The 17,713-nt window shown below is 43.3% G+C and overlaps 1 protein-coding gene across 1 annotated transcript in view; it reads left to right on the top strand.

Moving 5' to 3' along the window:
- PAX2 (paired box 2) overlaps positions 1-17,713 on the top strand; it is a 56,277-nt gene that overhangs the window by 20,512 nt on the left and 18,052 nt on the right. The window contains exons 4-5 of the mRNA XM_058421555.1: positions 4,325-4,500; positions 6,339-6,465. Of these exons, the coding sequence (XP_058277538.1) occupies positions 4,325-4,500; positions 6,339-6,465 (303 nt within the window). The remainder of the gene's footprint in view (positions 1-4,324; positions 4,501-6,338; positions 6,466-17,713) is intronic.

Raw genomic sequence — 17,713 nt, 5'->3', positions numbered from 1 at the left:
TTTCCCTTGCCACTAAAAGGGAACTGGGAAAGGTGATGGTGCTGCTTCCTACTGGGTGCAGGTATCACAGTTACCCAGGAGGCATCCTCAGACTCATCTGCAGCTGAAGCCTTCCTTTACCCCCTTGAACACAACCCCTTCCAATATCTGATTTCTTGGCAAATCCCTGTCCCTTAAGCTTTTACTCCTGACAGTGTTCTTCATCAGCTGAAGTAACTGTTGCCCACCACAGTGCCATTCCTTATGGGATCTGCTAGTCTTTCCAACTGAAATTTTCCCAGTAAGCCCTTTCTTCACTAGCACCCACAACCCTTTGATGGATTCTGTCTCTTCCCTGAAGTCCTCTCTGGTCTTTTCTTCCAGCTTAGCCCACATCCACATGGCTGTCAGCTCTCAGACTTTCTATATTACACTATTTGAAGCTTCTCCTGATAGTCCAGCTTACAGAGTCAAATGCTTAGATGAGAACTGCAACTTTGATCTAAAACCAGATATAAGTGTCTAGCCCCTGCAGTTTCAGGGAAAAATTGAAAACACATCCTCTGTAGGTTTTGACACCAGAAGACAAACACATAGAACTTAAAATCATTTGGTTTTGAAGATAATAAAACAATCAGTAACTGTGAATGTCTCAACATTAGCAAAACAAGATATATAAATCTGTCTTTGAGGATTTGTAAAACCTTCTCTGCTTCATAAGTAAAATACATATGCACAATTCATATAACTGCTCTGTGAAGTTTGAGATTTGTGTGTCCTACCACTATTAAGCCAAATATTACTGCAAGCTGTTAAGCCAAGATTCACCTCGAGGTACCCTAGAGGCCTCTGCCAAAAGTTTCTTTGCTTTTGCATATTTTAAAGCATAGGCTTGGGCAAAGTGGCCTATCCCCCTCCTTCCTCTCTCCCCACTCCAGGAATTTCCACCTAAACTAAAGCATTTTCTTTCTCCTTACAACTTTTTCACCCCTCTCTATCCATTTGCTTGCTGTGATCATTCTTATTTCTTATTTAACCCCATTCTTTATTCTTCTCTTTCCTTCATGCGTGTCTTTCATTTCCCATAGACTGTATAGATCCTCTCTCATCAGCTGGTCCTGGGTTTCCCAAAACCACATACACGCTTATGTGTGCTCACGCACACGCACACACTCTGACATAAATAAATAAATAAATAGAAAGGTCAGTGAGCAGAGCAGCAATAACCCCTAAAACAGTACTATCAGAGGGACATGATTGATCAATTGAATTCCATAGCGGCTCAAAAATGTGGGATTAAGTAGTGTATTATACGCACAATGAGTTGAGGCATGATGTTCATTTCAAGTTCATTTCGCCAGCCCTCTGCCACCAGATCAGGCAATCAATAGGGGCAGCAGATATCATATATCACCTCTCTCCGTGCTAGGCAGAGAGCACCATAATCTCTCGCAAATTTAGAGTGACAGATTTGTCAAGATCTGAAGGGCCCCTGAATAAATGAAGGAAAAGAGGCTCTTACAGCGACTCGGGAAAGCTGTGATTTCAGCTTCTTCACACAAAGGCATGGTCTGTGCACATGCGGAAGGCACATGTGCACAGGGCTCTGAAGGCAGACAGAATTGCAAATACCTGTGCATGTGTGCACAAATCTGTGCAACCACTCAGGGCAACTCACTAAGGGTAAAATCTAGTTTAATGACAATCAGGGAAAGTTTTACTGTACATCCGTCCACTCACACCAAACATGATGCAGAGTATAGGGCTGCCATCCTTGAAAATCAGGCACAGCCAAAACCAGCAGCCACAGGCAAATGCCTGGTCAGCCATGTACTGTGATGCAGAATCTAAAGAATAACAGAATAATTACCTACTCTAAAAATACCCATGTGTATTATTGTCGAGGTGTGTAGAATCATACACCCTGACTGATATGTGGAAAAATCCTCAAAGACAATGAGCTTCACAGGCTGCAGACAAGTTGAGGCTGATACAGAAACTTTTTTTTTAAAGCATCTGTACCCACAAGTTCTGTGCCGGCTTCCTGCAGGGAAGACCACAGTTCTATTCCTCCTGAAAGTCACCACCTGCAGAAACAGCCCAGTCCATGTAAAACATGAAAACTGTACTGACCCACACAGTGTGCAGTCCACCAAGCCTGATCCTTGCTTCGTGTTCTTAGTCAAATCTGCCATGAACTCCAGATTTCAGGAAATTGATAACTTTCTCTTGGGCAAATAAGCTTGGGGAGAGGAGAAAACTCCAGGGATCAGTGCCAGTAAACAGCCTTGGTCTGGCTTGGGGCGAAAAAGAAAGAGAGAAGAGGTTGCTTGAGGGAAGGCTGCTGGCAGGGACAAATCAATATGTAATATTTTCTATGGTCTTGTGTGTGGTACTGTACTACGCTACTGTATATAATGTACTATTGATTATATCATATCGTATAATCACCTATAAACGGATATATCTCATAGCCAGAAGGCAGCAGGCTCAGTCATAACTCTGGGCCACCAGTTGGGCATTAACCATGCCAGGAAAATACCATCTTGGCGCTATCCGTGAGCAAAAAGAGGAAGCAGCAGAGTGGCATTGTTCTGGATGCTGCACAGTGAATGTCATTCCAGGCTCCCGGGAGCATCATGTGTCCATGAGTGCCCCACAATTGCATGGAGGAAGGAAAAGGTCTATACAGAACCCTCGACCAATTTCTTGACAGCAGGTTTCTGAGATTCACAGACGGGAGGTCACCAAGAAAGGCCTAAGTTTGAGGCATATTAGTGAAAAAACAGAAGATAATTACAGCACAAGAGGGCAAACCTGATCTTAGGCTAGTCAGGGTGCTAAGGCAATCAGATGTGTGTCTCATGAAGCACAGTAGGTAAGGATTCAGCACGGAGAGTATTGAGCATGTATTCAGCTCATGAGTATTGAGCATATGAGTATTCAGCATGGATGAAGCAGGGAATTACAACCAGGCACACCAAAGTTAGGCTGAGATGTGACAGCAGAAAGATACTCAGCACAGTTGGAGGAGATTATAATGAGAAGACTTGCCTCAGATGAGATGAGGGATTATGACAGAGGAAGAGTCACTTCAGCTGGGACAGGAGATTATAACAGACAGACTCACCTTGGATATGACAGATGCTAATAGCAGGACACTCACTCGAGATGAAAAGGAGTTATAACAGAGAAAAATGCACCTCGTTTGAGTTGGGGGATAACAGGGAAAAAACCAAAAAACAACAAAAAAACAAACCAAACCCAAATATGTGATCAGATGGTTTATCACAGGAAAAAATTGACTTTGGATGGGGCAGGGCATTTATAACAGACTCACAGCAGAGGGGATGAGTGGGATGTAAGAGATAGGGATGGCACAACAGAAAGAGACACCCTGGAGCATGGCAGGAGGCACTGCTGTGGGATTGGACTGCGTCAGAGGGCTGTTGTAGGGACAGAGATGCACTTCTAGGGATGCTTCTACCAGAAGGCAGCTATATTCCTAGTAAGAACAAAGTAACACCAGGAAGGCTAATTCCCACTGAGCAGGACTAGGTTTTGCAATACAATAATTCATTTTGGGTAAGAAGGGAGACTGGCAGAGACAAAGATTCATCTCAGTTTGGAAGGAGTTTTATAACAGAGATATGGGTCATAATAAATCACAAGCTACACATAGGTGAACAGGATAGAAACCATCATATGTTGGATGGGACATTTGTCTCTGGTGAAACACGGAGTCAGAAACCAGACTTCCCTACTATCTAAGTGGGATGAAAGACTCATCTAGGATGTGATCAGATGAAAAGGAAATTATAACAGTGATAGCTGCTCATAGGGCTGGGGAGATACAACAGAGACTGGCTCCCCTCCAAACCGTAAGACAGCCTTTTTCCCACTGCAGGCTGCCTCAGTCCTCTCCAGTACAGGCCATCCTCAGCGCTCTTGTTTCTCCCTGGACTGCCTCTGCAGTGGTCTTCTAGCGATGCTAATCGCTGTGCTTTGCTCCCATTTTATGCTCAGCAGTGGAGATTTGGCAATTTTTAACACTGAAAATCAGCGGAACCGAAACTCATCTCTGAGCTAAGCACCATTCTCCACAGCCTCACTCATCCTGGGCAGGAGAATCCCAGAGAGCCCACTGGAGCAGCCTGCCCACTCCATCAGAGAGGAGGGGGCTCCTCTTGGACCTCTGCAGCCTCCTCTTCCCTCAAGAGTGGAACAGTTATCTGGGTGGAGGCACAGAGCCTCCCTCTTTCCCGCTCTGTCCTTGTCCTGCATCCATTACCAGTCCAAGCCAGGGTGGTGCTAACTCCCTGTTTTCTCTGTCTGTGCCCTGCAGATGTATCCGAGGGCTCAGTTCCCAATGGAGATTCCCAGAGCAGCGTGGACAGTTTGCGGAAGCACCTTCGTGGAGACACTTTCACCCAGCAGCAGCTGGAAGCTTTAGATCGAGTTTTTGAGCGTCCTTCTTACCCTGACGTCTTTCAAACATCAGAGCACATCAAATCTGAGCAGGTGAGGGCCTGGCAATGGGAACCCACTGGCACTGAGAGGATAATGGCAGGGAAATTCCCTCACCAAAATTCCTCTCCCCCTCTCTGTTCCTTGTTCTGACACCGACCTGTTATTTCACGTACCTTTTACCATCCTGTCTAGTTGTAACTGTATCACTGTGCTGATGTTCGTGTACACTCAAGCTTTACCTCCTCTCGTGAACTTGCCATACACAGGTACGCTGTGCTCTCCCTATGTCCCCAGGGCCACTTTTCCCTCTGCACACACAGCTGTCTGTATGCCAGCCTGTTCTTGCCATGAACATGCCTACACCCCCACCCATGTTCAATGGCAGGCAGCACTGCACAGAAACACCCTGAAATCACAGTGGTGACCTGCGAGCCACAAGGCTGGGTTTTAATAGATCATTTTCCTTCATGGCCCAAAGCTGAGACTTGACTGCCATCTCCAACATAGTTTTCCACACTTCTGCAGCTCTGCCCACCTTTTCTTTACTCCCCCGCTCTCCCAGTCTTTTATCCCAAAAGCTGTTTGTCTTAATAAAATGAAAATCAAAAGTCTTTTTAAACCGCCCCAAGCCATAAACCAACAAAGGAAGAGAAGGAGAGGCTGGCTGTGGACTCCCTTCATCCCAGAGTCCCTGGGTTTATTACAATGAATAACCTTTATTTACTTTCATTAGACTATTAAGCACCAGCACAGTCATTTTTCCCCCTGAAACTCTGAGCAGGGCCCATAAAGCAAATCCAAAGCCTAATTGAGTTCATTTTAATTTCTCTCCGATCACAGCGAATTACTCTGGTGATAAATCAGGGGGCAGGCTCACCCCCAGTAGAAGGCCTAATTTGCAGCTAATTACAAAACTGATTTCTACAGGAAGATCAATACAAGAAGGAATTGGAAATGACTAGGCAGTCCTAGCCAAGCAGGGACAGGGGCGGGGAGGGGGCAGCATGCGTTGAACCTGCTGGAGGAGGGGAAGATGTGGGGAGGGGGTTGGGGAAGTGCATGGAAAAAAACAGAGGAGAAAGAGCAGAAAATCAGTTTTAATTTAACGTAATATTAATCAGTGCAACTTTTCCTGCTGTTTTGTAGCCTTCCTGGTTTCTCCAGCTCCCGCGTCTGGTCTGGAGGCTGCCACAATAAAAAGGCAATTACCAGAGCCTTTCGGACAGGACACCCTTTCAGATTCAATGGCTCTCCCCCTCCCACCCTTCTGTTAGCCATGTGGCTCCCCCCTCCCCAATTTCATACCCCAATGCACAGAGTGACAGAGGCAGGGGATGAGGCTTCTTTGTTTTTAAAAGCTAGGACAGAGGTAACAGGGGAGAGGAGGCAGGCAACCCAAGCAGAGACCCTGGCGACAGTGGGCCGACACTGGCTGCTTCCTACAGCCTGCCTGTTCTAGTCATGTCATTGTAGTCCTATGCCCCAGATGTCCTTGTCACCAGGGCAAACACCTCCCACCTCCGCTCAGCCAAGAGGAGGGGATGTGGATTTCCCCTTTCTTTTCCCCTGGGCTGGCACAGACAGCCATCCGCATCCCCACAGCATCGAACGAAGGCTCAGCCGTTCCACAGATAACAGGCCAGATCCCTCACCTCTCTTCTCTTTCACAGCATCAAGCAGGCAGGTGGGATAGTTCATCCTAGGATCCCCCCGCACCCACACACGTCCTACTCAACCCTCTTGTCACTTTATCTTCTCCATTTCCTCCTCCTCCTCCTCTTCCATCTGTGCAGGGGTTTGCATCTCTCCTCTTCCTCCCCCCCATCTGTACACCCTTCCCTTTCTCCCATCGCATCAATAGCGAGCTGTCTTTCTCCTCTCTTCCCCAGGGTAATGAGTACTCCCTCCCAGCTCTGACCCCTGGTCTCGATGAAGTCAAATCAAGTCTATCCACCTCTGCTAACCCAGACCTGGGGACAAATGTGTCAGGACCCCAGACGTACCCTGTGGTGACCGGTAAGCTGCCTGACCAAACAGCAGAACCAAGCTTTTTATTTATTTCCTTCATCACCATTAGCTTCTGCTTTTTCTGCTAATGCAAGATACCCCTCTGTGGCAAACAAGGAAAGAGACAGAAAGACTGTGGAGAACATAAGGGTTCAATAGAAGTTTGAAATTCAGAGTGTTGGCAGTTTTGGGTACGCTTAGATGTGTCCAGGTGTGACTCAAAGACAGACAAACACAGATGTGAACCACAAACTTGTGTGCCCAGATGGGACTTAAGGCTGGGATGTTGGTGGAGGACAGATATGTCTAAATATGCACTGTGATTTTTTCCTTTGTATCTGAGAACAACAGGGTCATGGCTTACCCATGATCTCCACTTGGTTTTCTTTTGAAGTAATCATAGTTTAAGTTTTATTCAGCCCCAGCATTTGGAAGGGGCATTTGCAAATGAAATACTGAGATCTGCTGAACTGCGACTGCTAAACTCCCTCCTTCTTAAGCCCATGAGTCTCTTAGGAAAGCTGGCAAAAAAATTTGTTCACAACCTTTCCTCGTGTGTGGGCATATTAAACTCAGCCACGTCTGGGAGAGTAGAAACTGTGAGCAAGGACATGGAAGCAGACAACCTGGGATGCAGAGAAATAGGAGGCAATCTCTGTAGCTGATGCTTCACTGAAACTTTGTTTTTGCTGGTGGCACGTGCAGAACCTGAGTGGCACAGGTTGGCCTGGAGCCATGGGTCACTCTCACACTGTCCTGATACACACACTGACCAGTGTGCGTCTAGAGCTGTAAAGAGGTATTCTGGTGCCACAACCCTTTTTCCTGAGGCTTTGGTTGCCACCAGTGGCTGCTCACACAGCTACCAGACTTGCACATCTCCTGGGCAGCTCAAGTGGCTGCAAGGCTCAAGTGACTTGACCCTGTTTGATATATCCCCCTTTCTTAGCAACTTTTGTAGCCCCTCTAGAAACCTCATGCCAGAAGTTGAGAAACAACTCATGACAAAGAGGTCTAAGTCCTGTTAGCTTCCAAAGGGAAGAAGCTTCTTGCCCCTTGACAAAAAAGTTGTCCTCTGATGGCAGAGAATCAAGAGCGCTGAAGTTTGTACCTCTTCTTTTTTCTTGCAGAAGCCCCAGCTAATAGCCCCCAATGTCAAAGGAACCCACAGCTGAAGCAGTCGTTGCTTGTTCAGCAAACACTGAGCAAAGGCATATCGTTGCATGCAACTTTTGGCTACCAAGTATTTTGGGACCAGGCAGGATTAGGAACAATTAACTCAAACACAGAGGATATCCAGTGTGAGGTCTGCAAAATCTTGTGGAGAACATGGGAGATGAACTGTATTATTCAGGAAGTGTCTAGAAAGCATGACATCCCAGACCTTTTTCATGGCTTTTACAGCTATCTGGCTTGATTCAGAATCCTTGTAGCCATACAGTTTCTTAGCCAACCAGAAAAAAATGGCTTAGCTGTGGCAAAAGTGTTCTACCTTTCTTTGTATTTGCAAAACTCAGCTGGCAGTCATTGACTGTTTAGCAGATCCACATCTCTTACAGGAAATATCTTCTTTTTGAGGGGCAAAGCCAGTAGGAGGAGAGCAAGGCAAATCCCCACTGCTAAATGTAAAGGTGACATGTCTACAATCAGAGTTTAATATTCAAAGAGGTCATGAAAATAGTTCTTTTTAGTCCTTCTGCCTAAGTGAAGATGGTGTATTCCAGCCTGTAAATATGAAAGGAGGCTTCCTACACAAGCCTTGGACATGACTCTCACAAGGGCACAGCAGGAGAAAGATTTGGTCTCACAGAAGAGACTATAGGCTGAGGAAAAAAATTTTCTTCATGTCCCTCCCACCCTGTGCTACCCCTAACTCTGTTCCCTGCCACACTCCCAGCTCAGCTTGAGAACATCCCCATCTGATCCATCTGGATTCAAGAGTGAGAAAAGTTCATTTCAGACTCAGCTTGACATTCCCAGGTGGCAACTTAGCACTAACATCTCAATCTGTATGCGACATTTCAATCAGTGCTGAGTAACAAAAGCAGAACTATTAGCATTGGGAGCTGTTCACTGGTGGTAATGATGGAGAAACTCAGAAACTGGAAATGAAAAGGGGAAGAAAAAGCCCCTCAACACCCTGAAAGGCATCAGGGGAAGAGGGGCAGAGAATTTTTCCTGCACACTTAGGCCAGGATCCAATGTTTGGATTAATGGTGCCATTACCCAAGAAAGGACTTCAGATAATGCTCATTCTTAAAATGTTTTTGCTGGCAATTAAATGGTTGCAGGTATTGATCTTCATTGATCTGATGTTCTCAATTTGCATAATCTATTAAAGATGAATGATTCATGATATGTTTGCTATGGGGCTGGGCAATGCTTTCAGGAAGGACCAGAGAGGTTAGGAACTCTTGATGTTGCCTCTTGATCTACCCCAGCTAGGAGATTAAGGAAGAGGCATGCAGATTTCTTCGGTATCACCCAGGTCCTGCTCCCAGGAAGGGTTATTGCAGTAATAGTGAGTCTTGAATTGCTGGCTGCCTCTTTTACTGCTATGGTATCATCCTTGAAATGCCTCATACTTTTGTCCCAGGGCAGTCTATGAATTCAGGTGATACCTGAAACAAATGTGAAACAAATCTATCCCTTCGGGGTACAAATTCTGTGCGGAGTCATTTCACACTGTGAGATTTAGAGCTTCAGTCTACAAACAAGTCTCCCCAGCTTAGTCTTCCCAAACAGAAAAAAATATGGCTGGGTCTTTCCAAACCATAGCTGTAAGATACCAGATCCTTGTCCTTTCTGAAGACTTAAGAGAACGTCCTTCTCTCTGGCTCATGACTTGCTGTCCTCAGCAAGCTCTTTCAGCTCACACCATTCTGAGACTGCACCCCTCCAAAGCCATTAAAACTTCAGCCATATGTAGCTATATAAGGTCTTGAAATGCAATGAGATAGTTAAGGAACAGTGCTGCTGAAGTCCCTTTGTCTCTCTGGGGGCTTCTAGGAACTGGAGAGCTGGAAGTGCAAAACAGGCATTCACCTCTTCAACATGCCAGAAGGCCTTCCTCAAAGTCCTGGGCATCTATTCAAAGACACAGTCTAGCACCACAGCTATGTACAGCCCAGCTTTGCCTGGCACTGCCAATATCAAAGACTCCCTTTCATACAATTATTCTACTAGCACATCTTAGATGGCTTATCTATTACTCAAATTTCTGAAAGCAAGTAAACAAAACCAATTTTTTTACTATGGAGCAGACAGGTCATCCTTATTTCTCCCTATTAAGTATGTGCAAGGAATTTTCATGAATGAGTTGTCGCTTAGGGACTAGCTGGACACTAGGCTAGAAAACACCCTGCTGTCCTTCATACGGAACAGACAATGCAGACATTTTCAACTTCCTTGTGAAGATTCAGAGAGAGAAAGCTCTTAAGAGTTGCTTGAGAACACCACCTCACCTCTTTCTGCACACGCATGCCAGCAGGTGAGCAACATCTTGCCCTGACGTTGCATGGCTCTCCTAGCTGGATTGGTGTAGATCCCTCTCAGTTTCTTGGACAGTATCTTTGGAAACCAATCAGAATTCCTAGAAGCAAAGATCCAAGCTCAAACATACCATGATAAGGCAAGTACGTGCAGTTGAACACCTTTACAAGAATTCTGTTGTTCAGAGTTGTTCTACTTCAACCATTTCTATTGCAGGCAAACAGTCAAATCAAATGAGTACAGATCTGTACAGGGCTAAGTAAACACAGAAAATCTCAATAGCCTTCTTTTATTCACTCTTTTCCATGGATCTTTGAGTTTGGAAGGTACGCAATAGCTAGGTAAGTACTCAACAGCCAAGAGGTGACTGGAGAAGATTTTGGCACTAGCAATAGGAGTACTTTAAAAGCACAAGGGTGTTCACAGGAGCCTTGAATCAAGGAGACAACAAAGGTTAAGATCCATCTTTAAGCACTACCAGAAGTCACAGCTGTTGGAATAGTCATGCAAAGAAGTGAGATGTCTTCAAAGCAAGTTATGAGTTCCGGGGACTTAGATTAATAGTTTGGGAACAGAGCCCTTTCCAACTCAGCTATCTAGGTCAGGAGTTACCCAACAGAGAAGCAGTACTAGAGCACAATGGACTTTTCATGTATGGCCTGAAACTTGCTTGTTAACAGACTACTAAAGGGGACGATTTACCTACTGGATGGATCATAAATTGATGGCAAAGGTGAAGAAAATGTTGCCTTACTTGAATCCCAGCAGTTTTAACTGTTAGACCTTGTTTGTGAGCCCACTATAATCCATGAGGTGTATAAAGAAAAAGAAAAGCTACAAGATAAGATTTAAAAAAAAAAAAAAAAAAATCACTTCAGGACCTTCTACTGTGACTGAAATGGGAATGTGTCCCCTTTTCTTCCTCTGAGGAAGTTTATGAGTGTTTCTCTGATACAGTTAGCACCCATTAACAGGAACAGAGAACTTCTAAAGTCATCACCACCCCCCAAAACAGCTATCATGTCCTACATGGAAAATGTTTCCTTCTCTCTGGGAAACATTTTTTTCCCTAAAGCAACAAATATCATCCAGGGTGAGAAATCCTGATGACAACTCATGATTTATTGAACAAAGGCACCACAAAAACAAAAAGTTCATGGATCTTACTTTCGTCCAGACCTCCCCTCTCTGGCATAGTATAAGATTTTTTTCAGTTTATTGTTTTTTTAATTCATACATGAATGCATGCAAAAAAAGTTGGAATTACTGACAAAGAAGGATACTTGCTATGTTTGAAAAACATAAAAAAGTAGTACTCAAACAGCATCTAATTTCTGTGAAAGTCTTCAGGAAAGTTATGATGCTAATCATGGATAAATCACTGGCTAGACACTTGGAAAAAAATCTGATATGCTAAACAATCTTTTGAGAATTTTAGCGTCCTGTAAGGTGAAAAGATACAATTTCCTTAATTTAAGATTAGCGAGTGAACCAAAGTGGATTTTGTTCAGTTCAATAACCTGGTCATTTAAAATGAAGCAACCAACTAGGATTTGAAAAAGCAGGAACATTTGTTTTCCTCAAATTAAGTGAATTAGAGTTTGTATGAGAGGATGAAATCTATTAGCTTTAAAACAGGGTTCTTAAACCAGTCCAAATCCCTCCTTATAGCTATCCTTTCCTCCAGTTAATAAATAATGTTTTAACACAAAACCTGCTTAGAAAAGCTTGCTTTTTCTGTTCTAATATATTTAGGAAGTCAGGGAACTTATGGTCATTTTATTTAATTAGCATGAATAATTGCAAATACTGTTTTTAATTTGATTCTAATTTCCATCCAAATATAACTTGACACAGATAACAAGTAAAAAGTTAATAATCTAATAAAATAATAATATGGACTCATCGTTCACTATTTTGCCATGTAATAATATTTGAAGACAAATTAGATTAAACAACATAATTGCTTAAATAAACATGCACATGATGTAGTTTATCTACTTAGCAAAAACTGAAATAACTATATTTAGGGTGAATTTTATATTTGTCAAAATATTTGTTACCTCCCATAAAATTCAAGCTTGTAGAAAACAGCCTCACAGTAGAAATGTAAAACAAGTTGATCTGGCATGCTGTTGATCCTGTCTTACTCCAGTCTACTTTAGCCTCTGATACCAGCGAGCAATGGTCCTGGCCAGGGCTTGACTAATATGACTTAAAACCACCTGTTTAGCAAACTGCTGGGGGGGCCAAGTTGGCTTTGGTGATGGCAGATCCCACAGACCCAGCAGCATGGCTGCCGTCACCAGCAGTCAAGCAGCCTCTTGGGCACATCTCTGGGAGCTCCAATGCCATGAAAATGGAATATGATAATCATTCATGCGTCTGCGACAAGGTTGTTAACTATCCTGCCTCACTAAAATGAAGGTAGTATTTTCTGTGAGCAAGCCTTTCATATTTAGGAACTGGCAAAAGCAGAAGCCCACAGGACCTCCGAGTTTAATCAACTGTTTCCTCTCCTTAAGAAGAGATAATATCTTCTTATCTAGTCAAGGCATTTATAAAAGCAAAAGGTGCTACTATTCTTCTCTGAGACCAAATGGCTGAGCGTGATAGGTGGCCAGATGAATGATCCCTGAGGCAGACAGGAATGGGGTGGAAGGGAAGGAATCACATAAACTATTTATATGCATTCAGTGGAATTTTCACTGGCAGTAACTGATGCTGAAGAAAGCAGCTGGTGAGCTTTAAAGGCATATTCAACTGAAGAACACAGAAATGGATGGGCCCAATAGAAAGCATATCTTTGCTTTCCTTAAATTAGCATTTACGTGAACAATAGCAGTGAATGAAAATAATGTCATATAATGACAATAGCAGAGAATTGGCATTCCCAGACAAATTTTCTTCAGCAAAAGAACAGCACTGCAGGCTGCCACACTCTATGCTGCTGGATAGAAAGGGACTTTTTTTGAGAAAATTATTGTATTATATTGTCTTTCCAGCAATTCAAGTTTTGTCTTTTCTTCTGAGGTTAAATGAAGGATTCAATGAGTATGATTTTGATAAAAATTCTTATGATGTAGACATTTGCCCAGTGTAGCAAAGACTGTGCTTTATACCTGAGTTAAGCAGACACTAGTAACTTTTGGTGTCCATCAGCTGTACTGGATTAAATCAGGTCCACTTCAGTCTTTTAGAGAAATTGAGAGCTTAGAGTAACCTTTGCCCCATCTTTTTAAGTTTACAACCGCTGTGGGCTACCAAGGAAGGTCTATCCCATATTGTGATCAGTAAAATACCATATGAAACTTTGGAGTTAACTACAACGAGGACTGTGTGAAAAACTTACAGATTCTAATTGCATTGCCCAGTATATATTTCAAAAGCATCTTGTTTAAGTGGTAACACTCAAGTCGCAAAACAACCAGGAAAAAGCACATGCGACAATTCAAGACAAGCAGAACTTGTCAAATCCAATGGGCTGGGACTCAAGAAAGGGGACAATATAAACTCCACTGAACTTCTCTGTTTGTCAAGTGCACAAGTTGCATGCACATCTTTCTCCCCTCCACCCGGGACTCCAAAGCATATCTTCCCTCTTCAGCTCCATCTTTAAACAAATGTACTGAGAGCCACATGAAATAGACTTCAGTGGAGTTCTCAAGTGATTAATAAGTACTCCAGTAACTTCAAAGAGTAAGTCCAGATCACAGGTCTACTGGAAGCTCCATGTTTTACTCTATATGAAGAGTATAAAATTTTCTCTTCCAAGTAACATAGAGTTAGCAGGTCAATTTACCTGGAAAGCAGTTTATCAGATCAGACATAAAATCTAGATATATAATATTCAGTTTAATGGAAAAAAATACAGCAAATAGATTACAAAATTTGACATGGGTTGTGATGTCACAACAGCTTTGACTCTTAGGGGAAAGTAGTCCAAGGTTGTTTCTTTAAACACGTACTCAACAGTGTAATGGGCTAAGAACATTGATAAATGTGTGCAGAAACAGAAAATAAGCCTGAACACACAAGGCTCACTCTCCAGTCAGTAGGAAGACAAGAAAGGTGTAATGAGAAGCAGGTTAATCTTGGCACACCTATAAGTTCTTCTAGCAAAGGTCTGTTATGATCAGAGAAGAAAAAAATAGAGGACAGTACTTATTTCAGTGCAACTTGCAAAATGCTCTTGCAACAGAAAACCTAGGAAACAAAGAACAGAAAAAGCGGTTCTTCTGACATGAAAGTAAGCAAAAGCAAACAACATGCTCCGAGTCCTGTCTGGTCTTTTGTATGGCTTTTGGAATTCTAGGTAAGATTCTCGCATGGGAGAAAGTGATGTAATTCCACTGACTATAGTGTAAACTCGCCAGTCCATGAGTTCTGAGGACCCAGTCCCATTCTGTTTACCACAATGGAAGTTTTCTAAGAAATAGAGAACATAAATACAGAAAAAAATGCTTCAAAGGTGGGTACAAGTATAGAATTCAAAACACCTGGGTAAAGTTTCAGTTTTGGCACAGCGCTCCTACATGAACTTGAGTATTCTTCCCCGGGCTCCGTTCCTCACAGATAAAAGAGTGATTCCTAAGCAATGCTGAAAGGATATGTGTTGTAAAGGGTGGGGCACTGGGGACATACAAATATTTGATAGAGACCTCAGGAAAAGACAAAGAACAGGAAACATTGTCAAGATGGTAAGCAGTGTTGAGTGGGTGTGTAAAAGCCATCCCTTGCGCATGGATGTGCCATCTTAGTATTCTTTGTATACTTTAAAGAAAAGGAGCACTGGATGCAGAGAGCTTATCCTCGAGGAAGACAGCAATGAAAAACAAGCAGCTTATCTAGCCCTGCAACCAACACCCCCCACCTCATTTCCCTTTCCTTCAGCAGGAGAGAGCATGATAAAAGCTGAGACCTAGGAACCTAAAGCTGTGAATCTTCCTCTCACTCTGTCTGGCCAAAATCCTTTCATTCGCAGTAGGAATTTAGGCTAGAGATCACCAGTTCTTGCTCTCCACCAAAATAACAGAGGAGAGGGTTAGAATGGAAGAAAAACAACCATAACTCAGAAAGTACAGTCAGAAATAGAGGAGTAGGTGATTCACAAAATCTTGTCTTCTGCTATGTTTCCAGCTGCATCCTCACCCTGCTGACTTTCAAGTTTCCCCCACCATGACAGTGGTCAATTTTTTTTTTTTTTTTTTTTTTTTTTTCCACCTATAAACAAGGATACAGCTTGCATTTTAGAAGACAAAAGGAGACTGGGGCAGGAATAGATTTCTGCTGCTTTGGAACGGGGTTGCAAAACTCATTCCACTCCTCTACCATTTGATTACAGGTTGGTATTCCAGCCTTAGGAGCAAGATATACCTTGAGATTCGCAGAAGGAGTTTTACTGAGGAACACTCTCAAAAAACATAGACAAGCCAAAATGGCACTGCTCCACAGCTTACTGGCAGTAGTGGGACTTAGGATAGGCAGGGTTCTCCATCAGAAATAAGAAAGAATTACAAAATGGAGAAAATCAAAATTGAAAACATAGAAGATGCAGCTGAAGTTTGAGGTGGTTAAAATGAAAAATGGGGCTGAGCCATTCACAGGTGGATAGATAGATCAGCCAGTTGATTTCATATACAGTGACATGCTTTGAAGCTATAATTCACTGCTGGGGCAATTATTCCAGCAAAGCAGTGGCAGGAGTTATACCAGAGACAGAATTCAGGTGCTTTTAGTCAGTGGAGAGCTGGACAACAAAGGAGTAAAAAATGGTAAATGCCATCCATCAGTAAAGATACATGGGATATAAATTATGTCTGCGCAGTTGCAGAGTGGAGAGGGAAAGATAGACAGATAAATAGACACATAAAAGTCTGAGTTTTGGTTGTGCAATCATTTGCTGTCTGACCTTATCCTCGCCTCCTTTCCACTATTCTTAGAGAGAAGAGCGTTTAGCATTATTGTGTTCAAGTCTCTTTGCCATGTTACTGTTGAGTTCTTTATCCCCTCACACACTGAGTAAGTGGAGGTGCCTCTGGAAGGTGCAAGGAATTTTTCTTCATAAGCCTTGATGTGTTCAAGAGAGGGCTGGGCTCATCTCCACTGTGAGTCTGACAGGGGTTTTAACAGCCTCACAGCATTGGGACAAATAGCTCCTGGTCCCTTAACCCTTCCCAGCTTTGCAAGGCAAGGCCTAGCACCGTTGTTCCCATTGCAAGGGCTTTACACAGTCTTTCAGGCTGAAATCCTCTCTGTGGTGGCTGGGCAGAGCGGAAATCCAGGGGCTGGATCAGATTGGCCTAATGCTACAGCAGCTTAAGCGGTCTGTTTTACCAGAGATTATGGTTTCACTTACACAGAGCGCCTGAAAAATGCTGCGGTTTAGGAAGGATTATAGCTGAAAATTCCATGCTTTAAAAGAGAAATAAAGCAGGGGAGGGACAAGGAAACCCAACGTGCCTGGGGGCTGTGCAAACAGGATTAACCCCTGCTCATAGCACCTCTTGCTTCTGCCCACCCACGCTTCACGTCCACCTTATTCTCTGCCCTTTCCTCCTCAGCAGCTCCCCACGCCTGCTGTGTCTTGTATAATAAAGAGAGTTGAAGAAGGAGTATGGAAAATGCCCAGGACCAAAACGTCTCTAGTTTATTTACGTATCACTGTCAAATGGCTGTGTTAAAAAATATCACTTTACTCGCAGCCTGCGAAAGCCCAGGGAGCATTTGGCCCTCTGCTTGCAGATAGGTCTATTCATCCAAATTATCTTGTATCAACATTATTTGGATAAAGGCTTCAAGCACTCCCAGAATGCTGGTAGTGACTGCCTGTTTGGTCTGAAAGTAAATCTGTTCATTCCTTGCCATCTGATGACAGAGGATGCAGGAGAAAAATTGCTTGGAGGGGTTCTTGATCTACAGAGACTGGCTCTGGCACATGAAGGCTCACTAGAGGGATAGTGGGACTGTACAGTTGTAAAAAGAAGAAGCTGGGTGCTGATGTGCTGCCTACTCTGAGGACTTTAATTAACTGTAAAACAAAATCCAGATACCCCAACTTCTATTCCCCATATCCTCCCCAAAAGGTCCTTGCCAAGCAGAGCTTCCTAGCAAAATGGGAAAAGAAATTATGATCATCACTCAGCATATCAGTGACCTCACTTAGTAAACTAAATAAAGTGTATCCCTTTTGGCCAAGACTGACCCTTCTCAATTAATTGAAATGAGCGTATTTGCTGCAAAGAAGTCTTGGTGATGAGAGGCCTTTGCTAGCCACCCGTGTTAGAAGTACTTGGAGAACACAGATGGCAAATATTTTTTGCCAGGTAGCAAATCTTTAGGAAACAAATATCTCAGGATAAACAGCATTCACAGAGAGAAACCGTCCAGCCCTTTATTGTCTAGGTGAGCACTACAGCCTTGGAACAAGGTGCCTAAAGTTAATGAAGCCAGTTCTACATTAATGAAGTCAGATTTATGACCTTATTATATGTCACATATCTATTTCTCTGTATAAATCAAAACCACCAGAAATAACTTATTTCATAGGCCGTTGCCAGTAGTTGCCATCACAGCAGAGAGATGGCTTTCATTTATTGGCTTGAATTTATTTACCTGAGGATGGATGGTTTGCTAGATAATTTGGGTTAGATCTGATCACATCATCCATGCTTTGCTTTCAGGTGTCCAAATACAGGACTCTATTACTGCTGAGCCAACGGCAGTGGGTGTTCTGGAGTACCCATGCTTTAGGTCACAGAGTTCT

Source organism: Hirundo rustica, chromosome 8, assembly GCF_015227805.2.
Source record: "Hirundo rustica isolate bHirRus1 chromosome 8, bHirRus1.pri.v3, whole genome shotgun sequence".
Lineage (NCBI taxonomy): Eukaryota > Metazoa > Chordata > Aves > Passeriformes > Hirundinidae > Hirundo > Hirundo rustica.
Note: the sequence above shows the minus strand (reverse complement) of the source record. Positions and strands in the feature narration are given on the sequence as shown.